General features: G+C 39.1%; 1 protein-coding gene across 1 annotated transcript in view; it reads right to left on the bottom strand.

The window, feature by feature from the left end:
* ACBD6 (acyl-CoA binding domain containing 6) overlaps window positions 1–26231 on the bottom strand; it is a 108906-nt gene that overhangs the window by 51933 nt on the left and 30742 nt on the right. The window contains exons 5-6 of the mRNA XM_060774458.2: window positions 19926–20031; window positions 7342–7431 (exon numbers count right to left, since the gene is read on the bottom strand). Of these exons, the coding sequence (XP_060630441.2) occupies window positions 7342–7431; window positions 19926–20031 (196 nt within the window). The remainder of the gene's footprint in view (window positions 1–7341; window positions 7432–19925; window positions 20032–26231) is intronic.

Genomic DNA, 26231 nt, shown 5'->3' with positions numbered 1-26231 from the left:
ATGAGGGAGATGAACCTTCCTTTCCATTTATTATGTTTGTATTGTCTCTCTTTGAAAAGAGTCCCTCCTCCACCCTCCAAATACGTGCATGAATGTACGGTAAAGGAATAGCTGTTCTGCATCTTAGTCTCCAGAAGCACTCTGACTCACAATATCTTAACATCAGCTCAGGGAACAGTTTCAGTTCACAAAAGGACGGCTATATTATGGTTGCAAAGATTTTTCCCTTCCCAAATCAAAACTGACACTTAAAAATCAATCATATTTACATAAACGCCAATCCCAACATGGATCAACTGAATATGAATATGAGGTTGGAACAATATTAAGGCTGAATTGCCTCTTAGGAGAAATAGGGAAAATTCACAAAATGACTTCTTGTTGGTGTCCTGAGATGGTGTCCTGAGAAGGTTTTTAAGCAACTTTTAATGTGGATATAAGTGATTTTAATGTTTGTATATATTTATGGTTTTATGTCCTGGCATTGAATGTTTGCCATATAAATGTTGTGCTCCGCCCTGAGTCCCCTGCGGGTTGAGAAGGGTGGAATATAAATGTTTTAAATGAATGAATGAATGTTGTTGGTGGTGCTTTCAAGTCTTTCTATGTGTTTCCTGGGGCTGAACATATGTGACTCACCAAAGTTCACCCAGGGAGTTCTCATGTCTAGTGAGGAATCAAAATGTGCTTTCCAGAGTCATGGTCCAATGCTCAAACCGCTACACATTTATATATATTTTAAGAAGGTACAATTTTTGAGGCCAGCTCCCTGCTTCTTGTAAAATAATGTTCTGCCTTACTAACAGGCCATTGTAAAATGTGTTCATAAGCTTATACAAAACCAACAAAGCCCAGAGAAATAGATATTTACAGTCTCTAGAAGTCAAAAAAGAAGAATTAAAAATGAAGCAATAACCACAGTTAGTGCTGGTGCTGTACAAAGCCACAAGAGAAGATTCTGCTAGTTGTTACAAAAGGTAATAACACAGCATAATGCAGAAACAGCACATTTTGATCTTTCCTGGAAAGGAACAAAATGTACCGCTGTATCATTTATACAGCTCAGTATCTGGCAATACAAGAAGAAAAAAAATGCTGAGGGTACAATTCTCAAGTCAAATTTTCCCACAGCTATTCATGTCAGCTACCTTTCCCAAAATGGGAGGGGGCTTGTCAAAATACTTTTCAGCAGGTAAAGCTGGACATGATGATACTGGTAAATAGCTATTCAACTGTTACAACTGTTGCAGGCAGAAATAACGGCCAGCTATGAATCACAGCGATGCTTATCTCAAATGAGAAAGTCTATATGTCCAAGCTGCACCAGATATAGTTGACCTCTTCAGCTGTCCATTTCAGAAACAAAACTATCCAAGACTGTTTAATCAGGGATATGCCAATTAAATTAATACCGTGCAACACAATTCATTTTTCATATAGTAATTAGCAAGGATATACAATGTACAACTGTAACAGGATAACTAAGCAAGCTTGTTTTCTGCTGCCCTGGAGACTAGGACGTGGAACAATGTGTTCAAAGTACAAGAAAGGAGATTCCATCTGAACATCAGGAAGAACTTCCTGACTGCGAGAGCTGTTCAGCAGTGGAACTCTCTGCTCTGGAGTTTGGTGGAGTCTCCTTCTTTGGAGGCTTTTAAACAGAGGCTGGATGGCCATCTGTCGGGGGTGCTTCGAATGCAATTTTCCTGCTTCTTGGCAGAGGGTTGGACTGGATGGTCCATGAGGTCTCTTCCAACTCTAGGATTCTATGATTATTCAGTCACAGACACCACACTCAAGAATATCCTTTTTGACTGACTGGATTCATTAAGAAACTAAGAACATCAACTTACATTTAGTTGGGTTGAAACAGAAATAACATACATTCAGCTTTACAAAAGGTGCATGTTCTTTTGGCTTCACTGCCTGTTAGACTAAGACACCTACAGAGTTATGTAAGCCAAGAAAGAAAGCTTTTTACTAAATACCAACCCTGTAAATAACCATTAAAAATCCAACATAGTACAAGTAATCCAACAAGTTGAGTCGAACAGAATATAGTATATGAGTGAACAAACTTGATGCATTACACATTTTGGCTTTACCTACAAAAGAGAACTTTTGCCCACATGAAGTACAAATGGGGAAAGGTGCTGCGGCAAACTATGACTAGTACTATTAGTATTACTACTAACACTACTATCACAAGAAGAATGATAACTGTTTGATGAAAAATACTGTACTAAAATAAAGCATCCAAGGTAATGATAAAAGCAACTGAACCATATAACTTTAGCAATCAGTAATGAATAAATATTAAAACAAGACTGAAGATAGTTAATTTATGTTCCCTCTTTCCCCAACTATGGGACCCAAAGCAAATTACAATGTAAATTAAAACTAACAAAAACAATGTGTTGGATCAAAGTTAAAAACCATTAAGCAATCATAATAAAATTAATTCTAAAATATTCTATAGCAAAGATCAAAATTAAGTACATCTCATTAAAATATTCATTTGCCACAATCAATTAAAAGGATTTCTCCTTGGTGAAGAACTAACGCAGAGGCAGGATAAGAAAATTTAGACAGCTCCATGCTTTGAAAACATTGCCTGAATGTGCAGATTTTCAAAAGACGTTCCCTTCTATACAGGGGAGAAGCAATCCCTGCCCAACTCCAGCACTGGACACCAGCTCACCTAAAGAAGAGGGGTAATAGTGGTGTGTATAGAGGTTAATATTTTCCTCTCCACTTGCTCCCACATTATATTGAACTTTGGGTGAAAAATTCCAAGCCATCACAGTTCTCAACATTATTTCTGAACACACAGCCACCCACTGAGAAATGCTTGTGGCTAAGGATTTGGATAATTAGATTATACAAATAACCCCCTTTCAAAGACACAGTAAATCTCTATCCCACCACAAAGTAGTTCTTTCTGCACTGACCCCTCAAAGCAATCAGCACCTATTTTAGGTGTACTATTAAAGGTAATTATCAACACTCAAAAAACCTGGACTCTGCCTGTCCTATTATTTAGAAGGGCAGGGGAAGTGCTGCCATTGTGTGGCTGCAATTCAATACCAAGTGGAAACTTCAAAAACAGAATTTCTTTTTATTAAACATGGCCTAGAAAAATGTGCTCTTCTTGCTCACTAAAAATGACATCTATTTACACATATTTTACTAGCTACTTTAAACTGCTTTGAAAGTTGATAGCCAAGCATTAATTAGAACAAGTCAAGATAAAGGCTCTACAGTACTCATGAATATCTAGAGCAGGGGTCCTCAAACTAAGGCCTGGGGGCCGGATACGGCCCTCCAAGGTCATTTACCCTGCCGTCGCTCAGGGTCAACTTAAGTCTGAAACGACTTGAAAGCACACAACAACAACAACAACAGCAACAACAACAACAATCCTATCTCATCAGCCAAAAGCAGGCCCACACTTCCAACTGAAATATTAAGAAGTTTATATTTGTTAAAATTGTTCTTATTTTAATTATTGTATTGTTTTAAAGTGTTTTTTGCACTACAAATAAGATATGTGCAGCATGCATAGGAATTCAGTCTGCTTTTTTTCAAATTATAATCCGGCCCTCCAAAAGTTTGAGGACCCCTGATCTAGAGCATAAAGATAATAGTGCTCTTTATAATAGTGGGGACAATTTTTTAAATCTCTCATTTCTAGCTGCAATATAGTTCAAAATCTGGACCTTTCTTCCCAAACAGCTACATCCCATATCCTTTCCTAGATTTTCTTGTTGGCTCTGAAGTATCCCAAGTTTAGCAGAGTTAAGGATCAAAGCCCATGTTGCTGTAGTTTGACCTCACTAAACCTTACTCTTTTGGAGAAAAGACGATCCAATAGCATCAATAGCGTTAGTCTAAATAAAGCCACTAGGAAATTATATGTAATTGGGCACATACCTCTAGCGGGACTATCCCAGCTTCTGCACTAGGTAAAAAAAGTCAATTTTTAAGAAGCTTTATTGCTTACAGGGGAGCAATGCAACAGTGAGCCATACAACGGCTGATCTAACACCATATTGTGAGATGGAAAAGAGTGTGACATGGGACATTAGAAAAACTGATCTCTCCAATCACAAGTGAGCAAACTTTTCCGAGCCATGTTTCGGGACCGGATTTGAGGAGACTGAAGCATAAGCGGCAGAGCAAAGGAAAATAAAAGGAAGGGGGTAATCCTCATCCCCTCTAAAATTAACACTTGTGCCCGAAGAAGCCAGTGGACCTTGCATGATGTGTTTTATGCATTTTGGTTAGCCAATAACGGTATCGCTCCTATGTGGATTTTTGTATTTTGTTTGCTGTTCAGCTACTCTTGAACATGGTATACATATTTCTTTCTGGATTTGAGGATAATGGATTTAGCTGTAACAGGAGAATCCTAAACAAGGGAGAAGTAAAGACTGGGATGTAACTTTTGGAAGTTCTACCTCCAACAAAGTCTCCCTTTATCTCCTAATTGATTTAGATTTCAGTGCTCCTTGTGTTAGTTTCTATGTGGCTAGAAAAGGAGGAGAGATTTCTGCCTGCATTTTGATCCCACCAGACCAACTGAACTACAGCAAGGACAATAAGTGATACAAAATGTAGGCCTGTAACTTTCTCCTGTACAGTTTTATAATATATTTTGCCTGATGAAGAAGTTTGGAGGTTTGAAAGTTAGCATTTTGGTTGCCGAAGGGAAGCATCAATCATATGGATTTTGTATTTGGTTTTACTTTACCATTATTAATGCCAGTAATTATATTCTAATTTACCTCGATTCCGTTTCTTTCTTTTTAAATGTGATACTGGATTGTTACACACACACACACACCCCATACAGCCCGGAAAACTCACAGCAACCCAGTGATTCTGGATTGTTCTCAATTACTGGGTGGTGGGCCCAAAGGCAGCAGAACTGGTCCATTACAAGGAGAATGAGGCTTAGAAAACATAGCAGGCAATTCTGGAAGCGGTTCAATTATGCAATGTGGAAAATCTTGAGAGACCATACATATCATCCAGGCCACACATCTATGGCAGAGGTAAGCAGATCCCACAAAGTGTACGTTGTACATGTATTTTTTCTGTTTAAAAAAAGGATTTAAGCATTGCTTATTTTTTTCTGATATTACGCCAACAGAAAGGTCTCTGCTTTCCACTTTGTGAAGATAAGGTCATGCACATATAGGAATTATTACAGTTTAAGATGTGCGCTCCTACATGTTTTTACACCCGTCTGCAAACATTTCTATTTCACCCAAGACCTTTTAAAATGCCTCTCTTATTACTTGGGGGGTGAAGGGGTATCAAAGATTGATTTTCATTTTATAGTGATTATTAACCTTTTGTGACAGGCTCAAAATAATCTGCTGGGGAAATTGCAATACATTAAAAAGGTGGGGATACAAGAAATAATGCTTTTTAAAAGATTGTGATTACTTCCCACTCCTGTCTAAAATATAAATATTACAACTAAATCATTTTTGTTGTTTTCAGAAAACTCAAACAAGGTATAAAGCCATGAAAGAAGAAGGGAAACATGAAAATGAAGAGAGAAAATAGAGAAATAAGAAAAAAGAGGGGAGAGAAAAGAAGGAGGAGGAAGAGAGAAAAGAGCAGGAGAAGGAAGAGAAGGAGAGAAAAGTAGAAGAGAGGAAGAGGAAGGAGGGGAGGAAGAAGAGGAGGAGAAGTTCACCATATTCCCATAAACTTTTTATTCATATCCAACAATCTATATAAATAAAAATGTAATGTTCGTTTGTGGGATTAACGTAATTCAAAAACCACTGGACGAATTGACACCAAATTTGGACACAATACACTTATCAGGCCAATGAGTGGCTATCACTCATAAAACACTGAAAAACATAGCAGAAGAGACTTTAAAAGCCAAAAAAACCCACAAAAAACATTACAATGCATGTGCAAAACCACATATATACACAAACACACATATATACACATACACAAATATATACACACACATATACACTGACTGGGTCACAGCAATGTGTGGCAGGTGATGGCTAGTGTGCATACATAAAATGAAAAAGCCTGGTCAGGTAAGCCTTCCTGAAATAAGCAAGAACACTTGAGACCTTCCACAGAATCCTTGATATTCCCCCCCCCCCCCCTTAAAATGCATCCATGGGTGATTTTTCATTCCACCAGCCTCCTTTTTTCTTATTCAGTTCCTAAACCTCTAGAACTATTCCCCCCCCCCCCCCCCCCCAAATATGCTTATGGAACATATTTTGGCAGACTTATCTGTTTCCACCCCTTGTCTCCAGTTCTAACATATTTAGAAAGAGTCTTTGGAAGCAACTTGTTGAGACTCAGCATTCTGGCACCATACCTACTAGTAGTAGGAGGAGAAGAAGAAGAAGTGATGCAGACACAACTGCCATTCACCTTGCCTCTGGTAGGCAAGCACACACAACTACAAAAGGATTAGCTGGATTGCCATCCCGTTCTTTCCCACTTCCAAGTTTTACTGCATTTTTTATTACATGCAATGCTATTCCAACCAGACATTGAATGTCTTTTTACTGCCTCTATTTCAGAATCTTCCTGATGCTGATTACGCTAAAAAAAATCCAGCTAGGCAGAGAACAAGAAGGAAAGGCAAAGTGAGGCTGCTGGACAACCTTTGTAAGTAAAAATGAGTTTCACTGACAAACATTTTTAAGGTGAGATTAATACCACTAACATTTGCTTCAATGATGTCATGCTGCTAAAAATATACATAATTTGTTACAACTATACCTTTTTTAAATTTATTCCCCAAAATCAGTCATCCTAGAGTACAGTAGGACCACTTATTTCACCAGGTATTTGAACACAGTTTTAGTTATATGTGAAAAGCTTTGAATACCATAGAACCCTGACGGATCGAGCAATGCCTAGAGAAGTGTTCTCTCTAGGCGTCCAATGTGAGTCTATGGTTAACTTTCACCAGAAGGCCTTATATATGAAAGTCATATTATATAAAAGGTCCTGGAACAGATCCTTCGAATAATATGCAGACCTACAGCATACAAAGCAGCATTCGCTGTACTTTATATAACCATTAAAATGAACGGAGCAAGTAGAGTAACAAACTAAGATTCATCTTAAGTATGGCCATATAATCCAGATTATCGAAGTAGATAATCCACATTATCTGCTTTGAACTGGATTATATGAGTCTACACTGCCATATAATCCAGTTCAAAGCAGATGATCTGGATTTCCTGCGCAGTGTAAAAGAGACCTAAGTTTCTACCCACACTTCAGAAAAAAATTGAAGACGAGAAAATGTATTAAATGAAATGGACATGTCACTACCTGGCTATTAACATCCGCTGTATGTTGTAGGAGTACTGAGGCTAGTTCCTTGTGTCCTCTGTCACAGGCCCAGTGCAGCAGCGCTCTCCCCTAAAATATTAAGCAAAGAACAATGTTAGTACATCAAATACCACTGTGAATCTCAGCATAGATGCATAACTTTTAATGGGGTTGCACTCTAACAAACACAACCATTTTTCTGGATCAGGTCAACATGCCCACATAATCCAGCATTTATTTCCAAAAGCAGTATCTTCTCCAAAAACAAAAGCAAGGCACAGAAACAGAGACCATCATGCTTGACTCCAGCTTCTAGCTCCATGTAAATATGGGTTAGCAGTTAAGGATACTATTTTCTGATTTCAATCAAATTAATATCATAGGCTGAATTCCAACAGTTAAATTTCACATTGTGCTATCTTGCTTAATATAGTGAATTAACAGTAATGGTCTGCTACATGAGAACTCATAAAAATAAACGGCTTTTTGAAATAAAAACATTACACTTCTTGTTTATACCAAATGCTTTTAATTTAAATCAATTTTCCCTCATAAAAGAATTAACAAAAAAGAACCAAAGTGAAAGATATATGAATGCTAATTATACAACTTTTAATTGTCTACTATGAATATGTTTGCCTTGTATAAAGACAGAAAAAGTCAATGAATAAACAACTTGGGGAGTAGATTGGTACAAGGAGGAGAAATCTGAAAATAAATATTTCCATGTTCTCCATAAAGCCACTGAAAGACCACAAACCATCCAGAATGACACTAAACTACATCAGGAACTGCATTTGAAAAAAAAGAAAAAAGAAGAAAAACTATGCAAGTTCCTAAACAGAGAGGGAAAATAGCTATCGTTTGCCCAAGGTCTTTTACCCAGGAAAAAACAGTTAATAACTCGGAGTGCAGTTTTGCTACTGTAATAAATATCATACTCAAATCAACAGGAATTATCTATTGAGGATACAGTCAAATAAAATCATATGGTATTATCAAGTCCAAAATAAAACACATTACATGATTCAGCTAGAACAATGTATTTGCTTATAAATATGAGGACCCAAGGGAAAACTAGATCTTTTGAAAAATCTGCATTTTCCCCATCTTTTTTAAAAAAATTTTTTTTAAAAAATGGAAAATAATGATAGAATATTTTCTTTCCAAATGATTGAAAGCATTTAAAAAGAGTTATATTAAAATTTAGGAAGTCTCATTTAAGGAGCTTGCATTTTTAATTTTACATTAATTAAAAAAATGGAAAAAAATACAATAGTTTAACCAGCTTTAAGTAAGCAGTCCAGCCACAGCCTTTTGGGACCCATCAAAGATTCCGAAGCCAGCCCTACTTAAGAGCATGCTAGAACTTCAAGCAAGATGTAATCAAGATATGGCCACTGGAACTGATCAAGACATTTCCAAGAATGGATAGCATTCCCACACTAGCTTTCAATTGTGCAAACACACTTCAGGCTATTGCTGAAACCTAGAGATTTCATTTCAAGGTATGCCCCATGCTATAAACCTGAGATTACCTATTACAGAAAACTTGCATTAAAAAAGCAGAACTAAAACTAAAAGGAACTGGAGTGTCTCTCTGTAAAGCCTTGTATCATAATTTCATGCACCATGAGCACTGCATTGCCAAAAAGCACCGTCTGGTTGATTTTGCCTTGCACTCAGTGGCTTTAGAGACCTATTATTTTTTTTGACACTGCTTCACTTACTCATAAAAGTTGAATATATCTTATCTAAAATGCCTGGGACCATAAGTGTTTTGTGTTTTGGAATACCTGTATTTGCATATTCATACATAATGAGATACCTTGGGAGATTTTTTTTTTCATGCCAGGAGCGACTTGAGAAACTGCAAGTCGCTTCCGGTGTGAAAGAATTGGCTATCTGCAAGGACGTTGCCCAGGATGTTTTACCATCCTGTGGGAGGTTTCTCTCATGTCCCCGCATGAGAAGCCGGAGCTGACAGACAGAAGCTCACCTCGCACCCTGGAATCAACCATTGACCTTTCAGTCAGCAGTCCTGCCGGCACAAAGGTTTAACTCATTGCCGGGTTTAACCGGGAGATGAGACCATATTGTAGTTTTAGCTGGCCTACATATATTTTGATTTTATTTATTTATCTATTTATTTATTTATTTGCAGTATTTATATGCCGCCTATCTCACCCCTGGGGGGACTCAAAGTGGTTTATCAGATCAGATTGTTTAAACATTTCTGAACATCATAGGCTATTTTTTAAACTGTCTCTGACCTCCGCCTTGAACAAAAGCAGCATATCCACAGAAATTCAGAAGATGATCTTTTTTCTTGGCAGACAAGCATGTAATCAATAGGGAAAGCACTTGTTAAATGTCGATGTAGGAGTTACATTAAGGTACATATTAGAGGCCGGGGGGGGGGGGGGAGGCAAGTAGTATAGCCTGCAGATTAAAGTAATATTTGTACCATTGAACAAAAACAATACATTGAGTTTTTGTCTTTATATGCAATAAGAAAGTCTTCAACATGAAAGGATGTTGTTTTCACAGGATTCAAACAAAGGTTTTGCAAGGAATCTTATCACTGAATTTTGATTTTAAACAGTCATAAATGAATCTATCAAGACATTTATTTAATTGTCTTAATGCTTGATATCAAACAGTGTCACAGAGGGACATCTAGCATGGACAGTAATAGTTTGGCATCTTTCACACTGATCCTATGAATGACAGTGATCAGGCATAAACAATTTATCAAATCGGCTGCAATATTTCACTTCTGCAAGCCAAACTGGATGCATTTCATGAGATAAATTGTCTTTCCATTCCTGGTCTAGAATCTTCAATTTAAAACATGAGGCCGAATTCCCAAGAATACCGTATGCCACTGGATCCCACCCTCCCCCACCCCACCAATTAACTAAAATAGCTAGGAACTGTGCAACCAAATGAGTTTCATTCAAAATAATTTTTATTCCATTCCATTCCAATTGCTATCACATCCCAACTCTTGCATAAGACATACTCAACTTCAGACCAGTCTATTGTAGTCACAAAATTATGTTATACTCCAAAACAGTGAAGAAAAATGTAGGACAGCCACAAGGGGAAAAGACAAATAGATATCATAAAAAGAAGATTGCTGTATTTTTATTCTCTTTGCACTGTTTCTTTTGCAATGATCAGTGTGATGATATTCTAGGCTTTTATTATGAAGGTAGATCAGATGGTACTCATTAATGAGCTAATACTAATGCTCCACCATAGACCACACCTTGCCTAGATATATTTTTCTTACCTATGGTATATATACAATGCACTCACCAAATCAGCCAAGCTTTCAATCACATGGATTGTTAGATCTATATGTACAGCCCAATGGAGGATAGATAAAGCTTGCATATGTTCACTACATCAGTGCCCTCATCCAGCTGGACAACTGTCTCTATTTCAAGTTACTGGTCACTAGTATCAAAGCACTGGCCACAGCCAATGAGACATGGGGTGTCCAAGGAGCCAGTGTGGTGTATTGTTTGGATCACTGGACTACAATTCTGGAAATGAGGGTTCTAATCTCCATTCAACCATGGAAACTGACCTTCATCAAGTTGCATTCTCTTAGCCTCAGAGGAAGACAAAGGGCAAACCTCCTCCAAAAGATCATGTCTTAAGAGTTTCCATAATTCAGGAATGACTTGAAGGTACAGAAGAATCGCTGCCACCAAGGAGTCCCTTCCTTAGAATAAGATGGTATGATATGAGAGATAAAAGGCTGTTCTGAGCTTGTACTGAAGTTCTGCATTATGTCAGACTCTCCATTTGGCAATATTCATCTCTCCATTAACACAACATGCCAAGTTTTAGATTTCTAGTCTGACTCTCATATTTCAGATTATAACTCATTTAGGTAATAGCACTTGCTATGATGCCTTATACTCTTATGCTGGTCTTTTCAGTTCTTAACATTCTAGTGTGGGAACAGAAAAAGGATCTTTACCTAGAACAATTCAGAGGCTATTCAATTAAAAAAAAGGACATACTTGTGTTTTTGTCCTATGCTCCAAACTGTTCAAGGTTCCATCAATCCATATTGAATGCAGTCTATCAACAGTTGGGGGGGGGGGGGGGAGATAAAGAGAGAGATGCTTTTTTCCCTCCTAGAGACCCTAACTGGGCACATGATTATGTGGTATGAAATTATTTCTCCAGGTCCCACAAGGCTTATGTACCCAACAATAGAAAAATAATCCTGATAAGGATCATTGGGAGACACAGGGCAACAAAGACTATGAAGTGCTTCCTCATAATTTGACAGAAAGATGTCCCTTCATTTTTCTTAATAGGTATGAATACCTTGTCAAATATTACGAGTAACCCTGTTCCACCCCTTTCTTTGTCAGTGAGACAAGGTCACTCTTGGCAAAACAACAACACCCCATTAGCATTGTCCCAGATAGCAAGTGAGATGAGACAAGTTACATTACAGAATAAAATGACAATGAACTATATGTTAGTATCAAGGAGAGATTATCTCTGTGTGAATGAAATCCAAATAATGTATATTTGTAGTAGAAAGGTTAAAATGAGACAGAAAAGAAGGGGAATAAAACATAGTTTTCCTTTGGGGCTTTTGCTTAGGGTACTATAAATTTCAACATAATATTTGTCATGATTAATAGGGAATTCTTCCAGTAACTACAGGCACATCTTGTTCTTCTGCAGAAAAGAAGTACAGGGGTTTTCTGCTAAAACAAGATGACTCACTCAAAAGAAAACTATAGAAGGCCAGTTAGTGTCTGGCCTGATACATAAATGAAAAGATCAGTCTGAAATACATAGCTTGGTGGGAAATTACCTCAGGTTCACAAACTTTCTAGAAACTCTATTAGGGTTTTGTACAGCAGCCTGGCTGTCAGAATGTGAAACAGAAATTCATTTATGTTAATAAAATAAAATACTTGATTCACTAACTTGGCTTCCTGATTGGACTAAGCACAGTAGAGGGCTCCATTAATAAAGCTTTATATCCTGCACTGGAAGCATTAAAATTCTGCACAAGTGAACTGACTTTATGCTACAAAGGTTAAAATATCAGTTTCTATATACTGTATTTTGCAAGTTGTTTCTACGATTGATTTAATTTTGCAAGTCAAATGGCAAGGACAAAGGCAGACCACTGAAAATCCATGTTCTGAACCACTACGACCCTAGTTAGTTCTCTACTTGATTTTACAATATTTCAGCACCTATTATTGACATACTATCCAGCATATTTTCCTAGCCAGAAAACCTGTCTTGAAATACTGTCATTTGAAGGAATTGGACTTTTAATACAATGTACGAGAACAGGTTGCTTATCTCTAACTGTGTTTGTTTCCGTGATCATCTGTGCCCTTATAAAAATTAGCTTTCAACTATGCAGATAGCCAGTTTGGAATGGTCCAAAACTAAGAAGCTTGGCAGGAACACTTTTTCGCATGTCTGAGCCCACCAAGCTAGTCTGAGCCCACCAAGTCCAGCATGAAAGTACATGAGCCCCAAAGCGGGGAAGTAGGGCAGGTCTGTGTAATGGCACAGATGACCACATGTATAGGTAATGGGTGACTATGAATTTACCAAAGGATGGTGAGTCAGATCACTGAAGAATAAATGACAGGACAGCATGCCAAAATTTGTATCAATTTTAGATCTACATTTCAGGCATAATGCTGGATGAACACAAATGATGAGGCATGCCATGACATAAAGCCATTTAAGAAGATACAGCTCTATTGGGACAATCCCTAAAGAGCTTCTGGAACTGGCTGTTTAGTCAACTGGATACTGTGGATAATTTATTTAGAAATACTTTATGAAGACACTTTCCACGGACCACCATAACACATGAACAGTCCATTAGAAAGAGGAAAAGAAGTTGGATGTAGAATGCTAGGGCACAATGCACATCTGGAGAATGCTAACTTTAACTCTGAATATGCACTGAATGTATTTGAAAGGTTTCTAACTGTGAATTTTTAATACTGTTTATATTTAATTTTGTTTTAATGTATATATATTTGTATATTTTAAACTATGTAGTAATGCTTTTATGTTAAGCCACTTTGATTTCCCTTTGGGAGAGATAAGGTGGGGTATAAATAGATATTACAACAACAACAACAACAACAACGTAGCCATCTCACCAAGGGAGATATCAGTTGCAGATAAAAGGCACATAAGACAGTATCTTGATTAGGGTAAAATTGTACCAACACTTTTAGCAAGAGAGTGATACCAGATCATAAAACTGCATTGTTGCAATGGAATATAAGGTAAGATACATTTGAGCACAATGCTGATAACTCAGAGGCCCAATGTGCAGTTGAAAGGTCATGCTTTTCATATCAGCTGTGACAAGCTAAAACACAACAGGAGGTACTGGAGGAGTCATGAGTACGGCTTTTAAATATTTTTTCCATGACAGGGTATGTGAAAAGTGCAGTTGATTCAGATAGCTGAGGCTGATGAAAGACAATTCAATAGTACAGATGAGAGGAGTAGCAGGAACTTTCCTGATGTCATGAGACCCTTCCCATCATGATGATACAGGACGCAGGGCAATCTATGGGACACCATGATGTCGATTAAGCTTAGTAGCAACTACTGTCTTGAAATGTCTTTCTTAGTTGACACCAAAAGAGAAAGTGAAGTGGACTGAGAAGACAATGCAGCTTCCTGAGAGGGAGGACACCAAACCGATTGAGGTGATTTAAATTACTAGCCTGATGCTCCAAGTATGTGAATCATTTCTTCTCCTTTGAAGCAAGAGCTCCTTTGACATCCTTATTAGTCAATTGACTGGAAGTGGAAGTGTGCCTATTACAGCTGGATCTAGTAAGAGAATCCATAGAGATTTTATTCCATTATTCAATAGGTGTTATGGCTGGAGAAACAAAAGAATTTGACTTCAGAACTACCAGTACCAAAGAAGGTTCCATCACGAATACAAGGCGGAATCAATACCGAGGGTGTAATCAGTATGGATGGAGGAATCAACATCAAAGATGGCCTAGACTTCCTTAATTTAGCAGTAAGAGCAAATACGAGACAAGTAACTTATGGCAACGACTTAGTCTGAAAGTTGTAGTGATTTCTCCTAGGCATTGACCATGATTCCACAGAACCTGAGATGCAAAGCCCTGGCAAATAACACACAATGTGCCGATTCCACAGACAGAAGAGGCCCTGAGAATGAGTGCAGGAGAGAGAAAACAGTCCTATCATAAGCAGAGCAAAATTTAAAAAGAGGTCTTAAAACAAATATAAGCAATGGCAACACAAAAGTGGAGTGGGAAAGAAAGAGACAGAACTCTGAAGTAATGAGAAATACTTTTTTTATACCAGCAGTAAATGGAAGAGATAGAAAGAACAAAAGAAGAAAAGTACAAGAAAAAAGGTATAAGAGAGTAGCTACCTCAAGAAGAAAACACTCCAAAGAAAAGTTGGTCAGATGGGGAAAAAAATTGCGTGGTCAGTAGCCTGGAAGGCTAGGACGTGCAAAATAGGCGGAAGGGGGAGGGATTTTTTTGGCCAAATGACTCAGTTTTGGAATATTCCAAATTGAATCTCTGCACAGGTGCAAACACATTTCAGTGAAGCAGAGAGACCCTGAAGAAGAAATTTCCTTCTCTTTTGTGGAATTATAACATGCATAGCCCCACACAAAAAATATATAGAATGACTGTTATTATTTTGTTTTCAAGCATGTTTGTACTTCACGAGAGAATGCTTCTTAAGATCTGGAATAAAACTGCATAAATCTAATCCCAGTACAGTGACCCTGCCTATTAAATCTTCAATGCCTCACTTTGGTGCGCTGCTGCCAGCTTGGCCAGCTTCTGTGGCAGTTTTTCAAATGAACAGCACATAAATTTTGCTTTGCTGCATGTCAAAGCTCTAGTCACAAACAAAACAACTGGGGGGGGGGGGGGGTAGGACTGCCTCTTTCACAGCATGGAAGCCCTCCATTACAAGGAACCTTAATGAAAACAGGTCTATCTCTAGCACTGACCACAGAGTTTGTGCTAAAAATATATATAAATAGTTCAATTGTATATGTTAACATACATATACTCAAGAGGTGAATATCACCGAATTCAATAAGACTTGTTTCAAAGCAAGCATGCATAAGATTATGGCTTGCATTGTATCTCTACAAGCAGTATGCTTATTCAGGTTAGTATCACATATATTAGTTTTTTCTAATTTTTCAGTGATTTCCAGAAGAAGCGAGGAATAACTCTGTTCACGCTGGTTTCACATTTCCTGTCATTTCACATCTACTTCTCATTATCCCTAAGAATCTACTCCCATGTTTACAGGGAGAAGGTAAAGCTTTCTTCCTCATATCTAGTACAGTCAAATCATGCACAATGTTAGCATTAGTTGTAGTAATCCTCTTTCCATTGCTGCAACGAATGTAGCAACAGAAAAATGTTGAGTAGACAAGGAACATTTACTGAACTAGAAAGTAGTAAGACCATGGAAAGTCCAAAATGGGGAGAAGAAGAACTAAGGGTTTTTAGCCGCCTTGAGTCCCCACAGGGAAAAAGGTGGGGTATAAATAAAGATGATAATAATAATAATAATAGGCTTGAGAAATTTCAAAAATGAAAGTTCAAAGAATGGAGGTTGATTATTGGACGGTAGAAAATCATGGGGCTTTCAATGGATCCTTCAACTTTAATTTTTTTTTTCTGGAAACATATATGCTGAAAAGCACAGTGTTCCCAACAGTAGATATAGTTACATATAGCGGGCCCACAAGAGATATAGGGATTCAGATAGGGGAAAAAACTGATGATTATGCTCCATCCTATTAAATGAAGCAACATGAATGTGCGCCTTTCCGCATAGGTCATGACAACCCATGGTCAACTAAAATCATGGATCTGGATGATCTAATTTATTTTTAGTTCATTACTATCAAAGTTAGAAAGATAAAGCTGTTCACAAGTTATTCTTCGACTGACAACTTATACAAATTTATCTTCATTGGCTAAACAATTTCTAAGTGTATTGAGAGGTAAGAACAAAAAAAAACCTGAAGAAGCTCTTAAAACGCACACAGGTGTTTCAGTTCACTTCATGGAGAATGTAGGTTTCTAGTTTTGAATTTTAAACTTCCTCTTCTGCTTCAGAAAATTAATTCATATGAATTCCTGATTAAAAATAAAAGGTCATGCAATCAGCATTCAGAACTCCAGCCGGGAATGTCATGGCTCAAAGGGCAGAAATCTGCTTAGAGCTACAAGAGAACCCAACTGAATTTGTGGCGTCTCAGTCTATGAATGTGTAAGCACTTCATCTGTTCACTACAACACAATGTGCAAGGGGCTTACATGGCTACAGACCAAGAGCAGGACAAGCAAACAGCATAACAGGCAAAAGCCACCATAACAAACAGGTTTTATTTTGTCAGACCTAAATACATATACATCTTCCATTTATTTTTTCAGCAAGGTCTCATGTTTTTTAAAAGGAAACTGCAAATTTGCTGAATATTTTTAACACTACGATGGAATTATTAAGTTATCATCCTCTCCTATTTCAACTGTTTTGGAAGACAAAGAGAACTATATAAAATTGTGAACGAATCAAATGAGTGACAAACAGAGTTTGGGGATCTGTGAAATGGCAGAGGACTACATCATGGTGCTCAGTTCACAGCCAAATCAATGTTTGCTTTTCGGATTTTTTCTGAATATCGTCACGCAGTGGTTGATTGAACCCATGGATTCAGAACCTGTGATATGGAGGGCCAATTGTACTTCTCAAAACCAGGCTAAGAGAGATGAAAGGAGGCATGACACACAGTAGTCTGTGGGATTTTGATTTAACAGATGATAATATAGAGTCCTAAAGTAAAAAAGTAAGCAATGCTGACTCACTAATACGAGAACAAACCTTACCAGATGAAATGCACAGGAACTGTTACACTTCTAGAAGTATTAACACTTGTGGTGAAGTGTGAGTTTTAATCTACAGTTATGTATAATTGTAGATAGGTGTTTGAAGGGGTGAGTATTTAAAGTAGCATAACTGGTGGGGATGGTAGCCAGCTTAGCTCACTCTGAGCTGGGTTGCCATGGAAAAAGGGGCGGAGCCAACTGCCACTTGGCAGGGCAGCCATTTAAAAACAGTTAGTTTGTAGTCAGCGAACTACAGGGAAGGATGGTTCTGTTGTGTGTTGAGAACCAGTAAAGTAGCCTGTAGTCTGGAGCCCCCGGTGTCGCAGTGGGTTAAACCCCTGTGCCGGCAGGACTGAAGACCGACAGGTTGCAGGTTCAAATCCGGGGAGAGGCGGATGAGCTCCCTCTATCAGCTCCAGCTCCTCATGCGGGGACATGAGAGAAGCCTCCCACAAGGATGATAAAAACATCAAATCATCCAGGCGACCCCTGGGCAACGTCCTTGCAGACGGCCAATTCTGTCACACCAGAAGCGACTTGCTCCTGACACGACAAAAAAAGTCTGTAGTCTAAGAACTACAGGGAAAGGCTGATTCTACTGAGTTGATAATTGGGAAGGTTTTGGCTTTTAGCCTGTGTAGTTTAGATAGGTCGAGTTGACTTATTTATATTATTAGTCAGTGTATGAGCAAAAAGGGGGAGAGAACCCTAATAAGAATCTTTACTGCAACAGAAATAACATAAGGAAGGAATAAGTTTGTACCTGAAGTAATCTGTCAAAGAAAGAAACACATTTTGAAGGAAAATAAGTTCAAACCCTGTTTAATGAAAGGAATAGTCTTCTTAAGAGTTGTTTTATGAAATGTATTAAAAGTAACCTCTGAAGAAATGTGCCTCTAAGAGCTAAAAAACATTGAAACCATCAAGCTTCTTCTAGACTTCAATAAACTTGTTACAGTTTCTTCTAAAGCCAAGTCTCTGTTAAAAATACTTCCAAGTTAAGCCACGTTACACATTGAAGAAAGACCAAATCAACATTACAAGCTATTAGTTGTGTTATCAGTTTAGTAAGTCCCTACAAAGTGGTGGCTCCTTTACAAACCGTTACAAGCTGGTGGAATCTTTACAAATTGGTGGACTCTTGACAACACCTTTCTAGACATTAGTTGTCAATTAATCATTTGTAAAGCCTCAAATGTCATGCAAGGCCCTAAATACTCTAAAGACACCAGATTATTTCTGATCCTGGAAGTTAAGAGGAGCTAGTTCTGGTTAATATTAGAATGGAAGAATTCAATAAATATCTGGTGCTATAGGCTATATTTCAGAGGAAGGAACTAGCAAAATCATCTTTGAGTTTCCCTTGGCTTAAAAAAAAACCTTATAATTTGACAAGCAACTTGAAGGCACATACATACACAAATGTTATAGTAGCAACATAACTCCTGCTGAAGTCAAGAACCAACAGAACACGCTTTATAAAGCACACCACTTCTATAAAATACACCTTAAATAATTTTGCCCACATCAGCAAAATCGGTTCACAAACTTTTTTTCTCGAGTCTATGATGAATTGATGCACAGAGAAAAAGAAAGCAAAAGGGCCCCAAATAAAATACATTTAATAAAAGTGAAAATTCAAATTGAAAAGCTATTACGCAATGAAAAATATTACAGCGGGCTCATGATCCATGGATTGAACTCATCATGGATTTAAATGGATGGCGAGCAGTTTCTGCAGGGATGTGGCAGTACTACTGCTCCTGACCTGCTATTATATGGTGGCGACAGCTTCCACGGGGATTTTTTTTTTTGCAAGGACGTTGCCTAGGGGATGCCTGGATGTTTTGATGTTTTACCATCCTTGTGGAAGGCTTCTCTCATGTCCCCGCATGAGGAACCAGAGCTGACAGGGGGAGCTCATCTGCGCTCTCCCCGATTCGAACCTGCGACCTGTCGATCTTCTGTCCTGCCGGCACAAGGGTTTAACCCATTGCGCCACTGGGGGCTCCTTCCATGGGGATAAGGCAGTATCATTCCTGCTCAGGTGTTCAAGAACAAATTAGCAGGAGAGATATGCTGTTGCTACCAATCACCATACTCCTGTGGAAGTTACCTGAAAGTGGAAGCAGATGACTGGTAGGGCCCTTGGTGGCAATGGACTTCAAAAATGCCATAATGGACAGGTTTAGCACCACTTCCACTGTTGCCCTATTCCATTTTTAATAGGGAGTTGAGTATTTGCATTTTTAATATCTTCTAGGGAGTGGGGGAAATGACTAATCAGAGAATTACTATTCATTTTAATTAGGGTATATAAGTGAACTTCCTAGTGGATTGTGCCCCATGTTAATTAGTGGAAGGAAGATGACATTTGGTTTCTTTACATGAAGCACTGGAATATCTAATGTCAGTTATAATTATTAGCACATTCTAAAGTCAAAGTCCAACCATGCATCAAGCACTTATTACACAGGAGTTGCAGAGTTGGACGAATCTTCTTTCACTAACAGATGTCTGGTCAAATGACGAAACAGAGATATAGCAGCTGCAAGGAAGGATTAGAGAAATGAGGGGACATTAATTTGACATACCAGCCTTTAAGACTGATTAATCCCTCCCCTAGCCCAATACCTTCTCATCTTTCGTGTTCACATCCACTTTTTTTGATCTGATGGCTTTGGTTACATGGTCGATGTTGTTTTCTCTGCAGTAGTCAAATATATTCTTATCTTCCTCCCTAAGAAGGAATAAAAAAGAGGGGGGGAGAGAAGGTATACTATTACTGAGCAACACACGCAAGTCTCAAAAACATGAGACACCAGCTTTTCTGCCAACCAAATCATTTCAAGCAATACTGATAGCAACACATTTTCACTGCTTAGAATGCAAATTGCATTACTTTGGTAGATATGTATTCTGCATCACAAATTATTTAAACAATATACTGCAAACTAACTTCCCGTAAGGAAAAAATGAACCAATAAAGACTAGCCTAAGCTAGGAAGTCAAGGCTGTAGTACAATTTCGACAGTCAAATTTAGAATGGAAAAAAATGTATTTCTTTAAGAAATTGATTTACTACCTTTCAAAATATGAGGCCCGAGTAGTATCTAAAACAAATCCTCATCCTAACTCCTGTTGCCACTATTTTATAGTAAAGAACACTAAGCTGCAGAGCTCGGCAACAAGAGAAAATGGGTAATACTCCCAGGATATCTGCAGCTTGTTGACTGCTCACTTGAGGACTTTAGTCTTTTTTTTCCAGCTGCAAAGGAACTTTAAATCTCATTATCATTACAAACACACATATCCAGATGCCTACCTTCCTTTCACTTTTACTTTTGGAGGTCCCCAACACTATGTTTTTGGAGTTTGGGAACAGACATTCAGCACGTTTCCAGGCAGAAGCCACAGAAGACTGGTTTCTGACAACAGCATTAGGATCACGATGGGGGTCAGAGCACACTGGGATGGGCCTGGGTGGGTAGGTGGGCTGGTCTGGGAGGGGGGCAAGGCTTGGCATGGGGAGGGAGGCTGGGGGCGCTTGGCACAAAGGGGGAGGCTGAGGGCAGTTGGCATGGGGAGAAGAAGGCCGATGGGAGGTTGTCATGTGGGAGAGACAACTGTGCGAGGCTCTCGGGAGAGCCCCGCACAACCATGTATGCCTACGGGGACTCCTCTTCGCAGACAGACTTCGTGGCCCACCATGTCCTCCTGTGAATCAAAGGGCTTGACATGTGGTTGGACAGAACTTGGGAGAGAGAGCTCTGTACAGACATGTGTGACTGGGAGGGGCCAGAGCCAGGACTGTGACAAATGGCTGGGGCCGGAATCAAAAGCCCAAGGGACCACATCCGGCCCATGGGCCTGGTTTTGCTCATGCCTGGTAAACGCCCTGATGTCATTTGGAGGAGATACAAGTGTTTTGTTTGTTGGGGTGCTGTGCTGAGGATTTGAAGGAGGAGTAAGAAGGATGGAGATAGTAGCTGCAGCTGTAGCTAATGGGCTGCAATGGTGGGTACTGCAAGCAAACCATTATCCGTGGGATGATGCCTGTGAGATGAGCCACTTAGACCATTTACATGACTGTTGCAGGAGGAACTGTAGTGCCATTGACAGTGCAAGGGAGGGAGGAATCCTTGAAACCATAGTTATTATCCCCAAGGATGGAGAGTGGGAAACCAAAGTAATCTAGGAGATAGATGGAGCAGCAGCACTGGAACTGGTAAGTGTTGCCACAGAGAATCTCCATGTTCTATATGGTCCCAGCATCAAAACAAGCCCATAGCGTAGAGAGTAATCATAGGGAAATTGCTACAATTTCCCTATGGGTGAGTGATGGTATCAGTGAGTGATGGTATCAGTGTTAGTCATGGTGGTGATAATGGTCCTAGCAGGACCAACAGTGATGGTTGGAGGTGGGGGCTTCCCCAATGAGGTATACCAGACTGAGGTAAGTAGGTATCAGATGGTCTTGATACTTTGGTCTTGAGGAGTATGACCCTTCCCTTTGGGGGGGATAGAATAAGAAAGTGGCACTGAGATGAGAGTCATTTCCAAGGGGAGTGTATTAGCACTACCTGCAACTCTTATCTACAAAAAGGATGGTATCAAAGCCATGGGTGTCTTGGGCAACAAGTGTGAACCAATAATTTGCCTTTTTCTCATTGGGACTAGACTGGGGTGGTCTTTGGTAGTAGAGTGCTTATGCCATGATGTTGCTCTCTCCCATCAGGACTGAAGCAGAGATTAATACTGTGGTGACAGAATGAAAAGCCACAGCACTGACATTAGTGGGAACTGACATTGGCTTTAATATTGAAGAGAACTTAAAATTTAGTGGTGGGTGAGGAGGTCATAGAGTGGCTACTTAATACTTAATACTGAAGCCAATGTCGGTTCCTACTCCTGCAGTCTTCTCAGTGATCTTCAGAGATTTCTCTAAGTGAAAAGCTTTGAGCCCAGAAGCCTTGGTGTTGACAGCCTAGATCATGAAGCTGCAGCAGATCCTACTCTTGTCCACTATGAGCTCCTCCCCAAACAGAAGAAACACAAGGAATGGATGTCTGAGAAGAAGACCTTGCAGCTTGAGGAAGTACGGTGTTTAAAATGTGAAGTAGAGACCAAGGGGGGAGAGAGAGAACCTACGGAGAAATGTTTTCTTAATGGAAAAGGAGAAGAGAAAGGGAGTTAGAAAGAGTAGAACACAAAGGAAGAAATACCCAACTGAGAAAATAACCAAAAGTAGTCACCCTACCAGTGGACAAAGAGAAATTGAGGGGAGGGTAGCTTGCTGGACAAGAGTCTGTGCAGTAGCCAGTAGGGGGTGGGGCTTCCTGTCAAGCTACTCAGCTCTAGAACTTTCCAAAGAGGGTCTCTCCATAGGTGCAAATCCAACTGTGAATGGCACACAGACTATGAAGAAGAACATTGTCTCTCCACAACAAACTACAATAACAACCAACAATACCAAGCTCAAGCAACTGGATATTGATATAGAAGTGAAAAATGCAGAGTAAGTGGGGTTTCAATTGAATGATTTCTGTACTCTTTCAGTTACACTTTATGTGCTTAATGAATTATGATTCATTCTTCAGAACACAGAGGTTTCTTCTCCTTCCCTTCTGCTAGTGAAGCAGTTTTAAAATGAAAGTGCTGATACTGGCTCTTGCAGAAATAGGGGAGGAAGCCAAGAAAGAGCTTCTCTTAAGATACTGCCTCTGCATAGTATTTTTTTTTTTTTGCCCTCGTCTCAGGAGCAACTTGAGAAACTGCAAGTTGCTTCTGGTGCGAGAGAATTGGCCATTTGCAAGCGCCCAGGGGACGCTTGGAAGTTTGATGTTTTACCATCCTTGTGGAAGGTGTCTCTCATGTCCCCACATGGGGAGCTGGAGTTGACAGAGGGAGCTCAACTCCCTCTCCCTGGATTCAAACCGCTGGCCTGTCAGTCACAAGGGTTTAACCCATTGCACTACTAGGGGCTCCTGCATAGTATATATTCAGGAAGGAATCAGATTCTATGCAGAGGCACAGCCTTTATTTTAATTTATAACACAATGTTTGTCCACTCAGGAATAAATCGCAAGCCATCACATTTTTGGATTTCACACCCAAGTAAATTAATTACAGTCAGAGGAAGTATAGTGTTTCGGACCACAAGTACAGAAGTTGCATACTTGAATGTTTCTCTATTTTGTTTTGTTTGTTTGTTTGTTAGTGAGATGAAAGTTACTAATGTCGCTGTATCTTAGGTAGAGGGAAGCACTTCAGGAACAACAGCTAAAAAGAATTATTCTAACTAACGTATGGTAATACTGACACACTGTGGGGCCATACTCATTGCATTCATCCTAAGAAATCTTTAATCCCTTTTAGATTCAGATGTCATATCACATATTCCATCCATAAAATAAACCGTTGTAAGACATAGGATCTTACAGCCTATGAGACTGAAAGAATGTAATAGCACAAGACTTCATAGACTGCAATAGACTTCATCTGATATGTGCTGGATGTAGACCTAAGTCTATGAAAGCTTTATTACCAACTGCTTTCTCTCAGTTAATATCCAAAGTGCTACAAGATCCCTCTGCATAAAATAAAGAAATACTAAACAATAACAGAAATTAATATTTGACACAAGCAGAAACACCACTAATGAAAAGGAGCATGCCACGTTCCAAGGCTCTATATCTCTAATGCTACTTTATTAATGGCCTAATAATTTTTGTATGGATTTTCATTATGTGATGACGACGACGACGACGATATTATTATTATTATTATTATTATTATTATTATTATTATTGTGTGTTTTAACAATATTGTAACCTGCCTCAAGCCATGAGGAGAGGTGGGTAAGAAATAAAATTATTACTAATTATTATTAGTATTTGGTAGAAGGATGCTACTCTGTCTATGCATCACATACTGACAGCCTTATCTATCTGCTCAGAACTATGCTCTAAGCACACTGAAACATAATGAAACGATACAGAAATAGGAGCCAAGACATAGATGCAACAGTTGCTGTTTATATCAAGGCCTTCTTGCGCTACCCCCCCATACTCCCCCCCCCCCCCCCCCCCGGGACCCATCTTCACATAATCTATAATTATCTCTTCGTTTAATCGCCCCGGTCACTTCTGAGGCTCTCCTGGGCACAGGAAGAGGAAAAGCTCATTAACTAAACCTTTTCCAGTCTCTCCAGCCACCCATAGCTTTTAATTGCTTGGTGTTGTTATTATCTATCAGTGCAACTGGGATCATTTTCATAAGAAAGAGTGGTGGGAGGGGGGAAAGCAGGCACATGTCCCTGAGGTATGCATTGCAGACAAACCTTTGCTTTCTCAATTATTTATGCCAGCTGAGGTTTTACAGGCTGAATAAATCCATAACTCAAGTTTATTCTGAACAGTTTGGTTCCCCAGAGGATATGTGTTGCCCACTTGCCGGCACTCTTCTGTGCAGCCCTCAGAGAATAACTCGGACGTAACAACACATGTGTCAGCCAATTGCCCATGCATGAAAAAAGTATGCACGAAATTCTGTATCAGCAATGCAGGGGCAGATGAAAATTTAAAATCCTTAGAACCTCATCAGAGTATTAGTTTCTCCCTTTCAGGGCTAGGGAACCCTGCTGCTGATGCTGCTATTATTATTATTATTATTACTACTACTACTACTACTACTACTACTAATAGTAGTAATAATAATCTTTGAGGAAGATTATTATAAGAATAGTAGTAATAATAACCTTTGAGGAAACTCAAAGCAGCTAAAACACTAAAAACAATGCAATTTAAAACCTACAACAAATACACACTAAAACAGAATTAAACATAAAAGTATTGAAATAGTTAAAATCATATAAAACCACTAAAAATTATAATACTTAAAACACTATATAGCAAACCCTGGCTCAATCTTTCCAAACACTCTTTGAAGGCAGCCCCATGTAGAGCATATTCCAGTAATCCAAATGGGTTTAACTAAACCATGTATGACCATGACCAGAACCAGCATATCAAGGAACAGACGAAGTTGGCACACACGTTTTAAATAGGCAAAGGCACTCCTGACCACTGCATGAATCTAGGCATCCAGGTTCAACACTGAATCCAGGAGTACCCCAAAACTGCAGATCCATGTCTTCAGGATAAAACCCTGTTCCCTTATCTGTTTCCCAACTGACCAGGAGCACCTCTGTTTTGTCTGATAAAGTCTGAATTGTTTGCCCTTATCCAGTTCATTGCTGATGACATTAACTGGTTTAGGACTAGGACAGTAACGCAGTCCAAAAAAATATCCCAGCAGTTTCATGTATATATTTAAAAAATGGGCAGGGTCTAGAACAAGAATCCCTCAGCACCACCTTCTGAAGTCATTGATCTAGGAAGGAAAGGACCACTGGAAAACAGTGCCTCCAAGTCGCATCCCAGTGAAGCAGCCCAGAAAGGTATCAAAAAGCTTCTGAGAGGTCCAGTAGAACCAATAGGGACTCTGTCTCCCCTGTCCAGCTATCTTTATGGTGTCCAAAGCTGTCTCTGTCCCATAACCAGACCTGAAATCAGACTGACGAGATAATCAATTTCATCCAGAAATCCCTGGAGTTGGAAGGTTGCTACATGCTCTAGTACAGTGGCTCTTAACCTGAGGTCCCCAGATGTTTTTGGCCTTCAATTCCCAGAAATCCTAACAGCTGGTAAACTGGCTAGGATTTCTGGGAGTTGTAGGCCAAAACATCTGGGGATCCCAGTTTGAGAACCACTGCTCTAATACCTTTTCTTTGTCAATACTCCAGCCTAGCCTAACAAAAAGGTTGTTATAAAAGGATCAAAAAATAAAAAATCAATGTCATTTCACTTTGTGAGAAAGTGAAAATGTTACAAAACCCTTTGCTGCTCTCCTAAAATCTTATCCTTTAACTGTAGAGGT

The sequence above is a fragment of the Anolis sagrei genome, chromosome 4 (assembly GCF_037176765.1).
Source record: "Anolis sagrei isolate rAnoSag1 chromosome 4, rAnoSag1.mat, whole genome shotgun sequence".
NCBI classification, from domain to species: domain Eukaryota; kingdom Metazoa; phylum Chordata; class Lepidosauria; order Squamata; family Dactyloidae; genus Anolis; species Anolis sagrei.
This window is presented reverse-complemented; position numbering and strand designations above follow the sequence as displayed.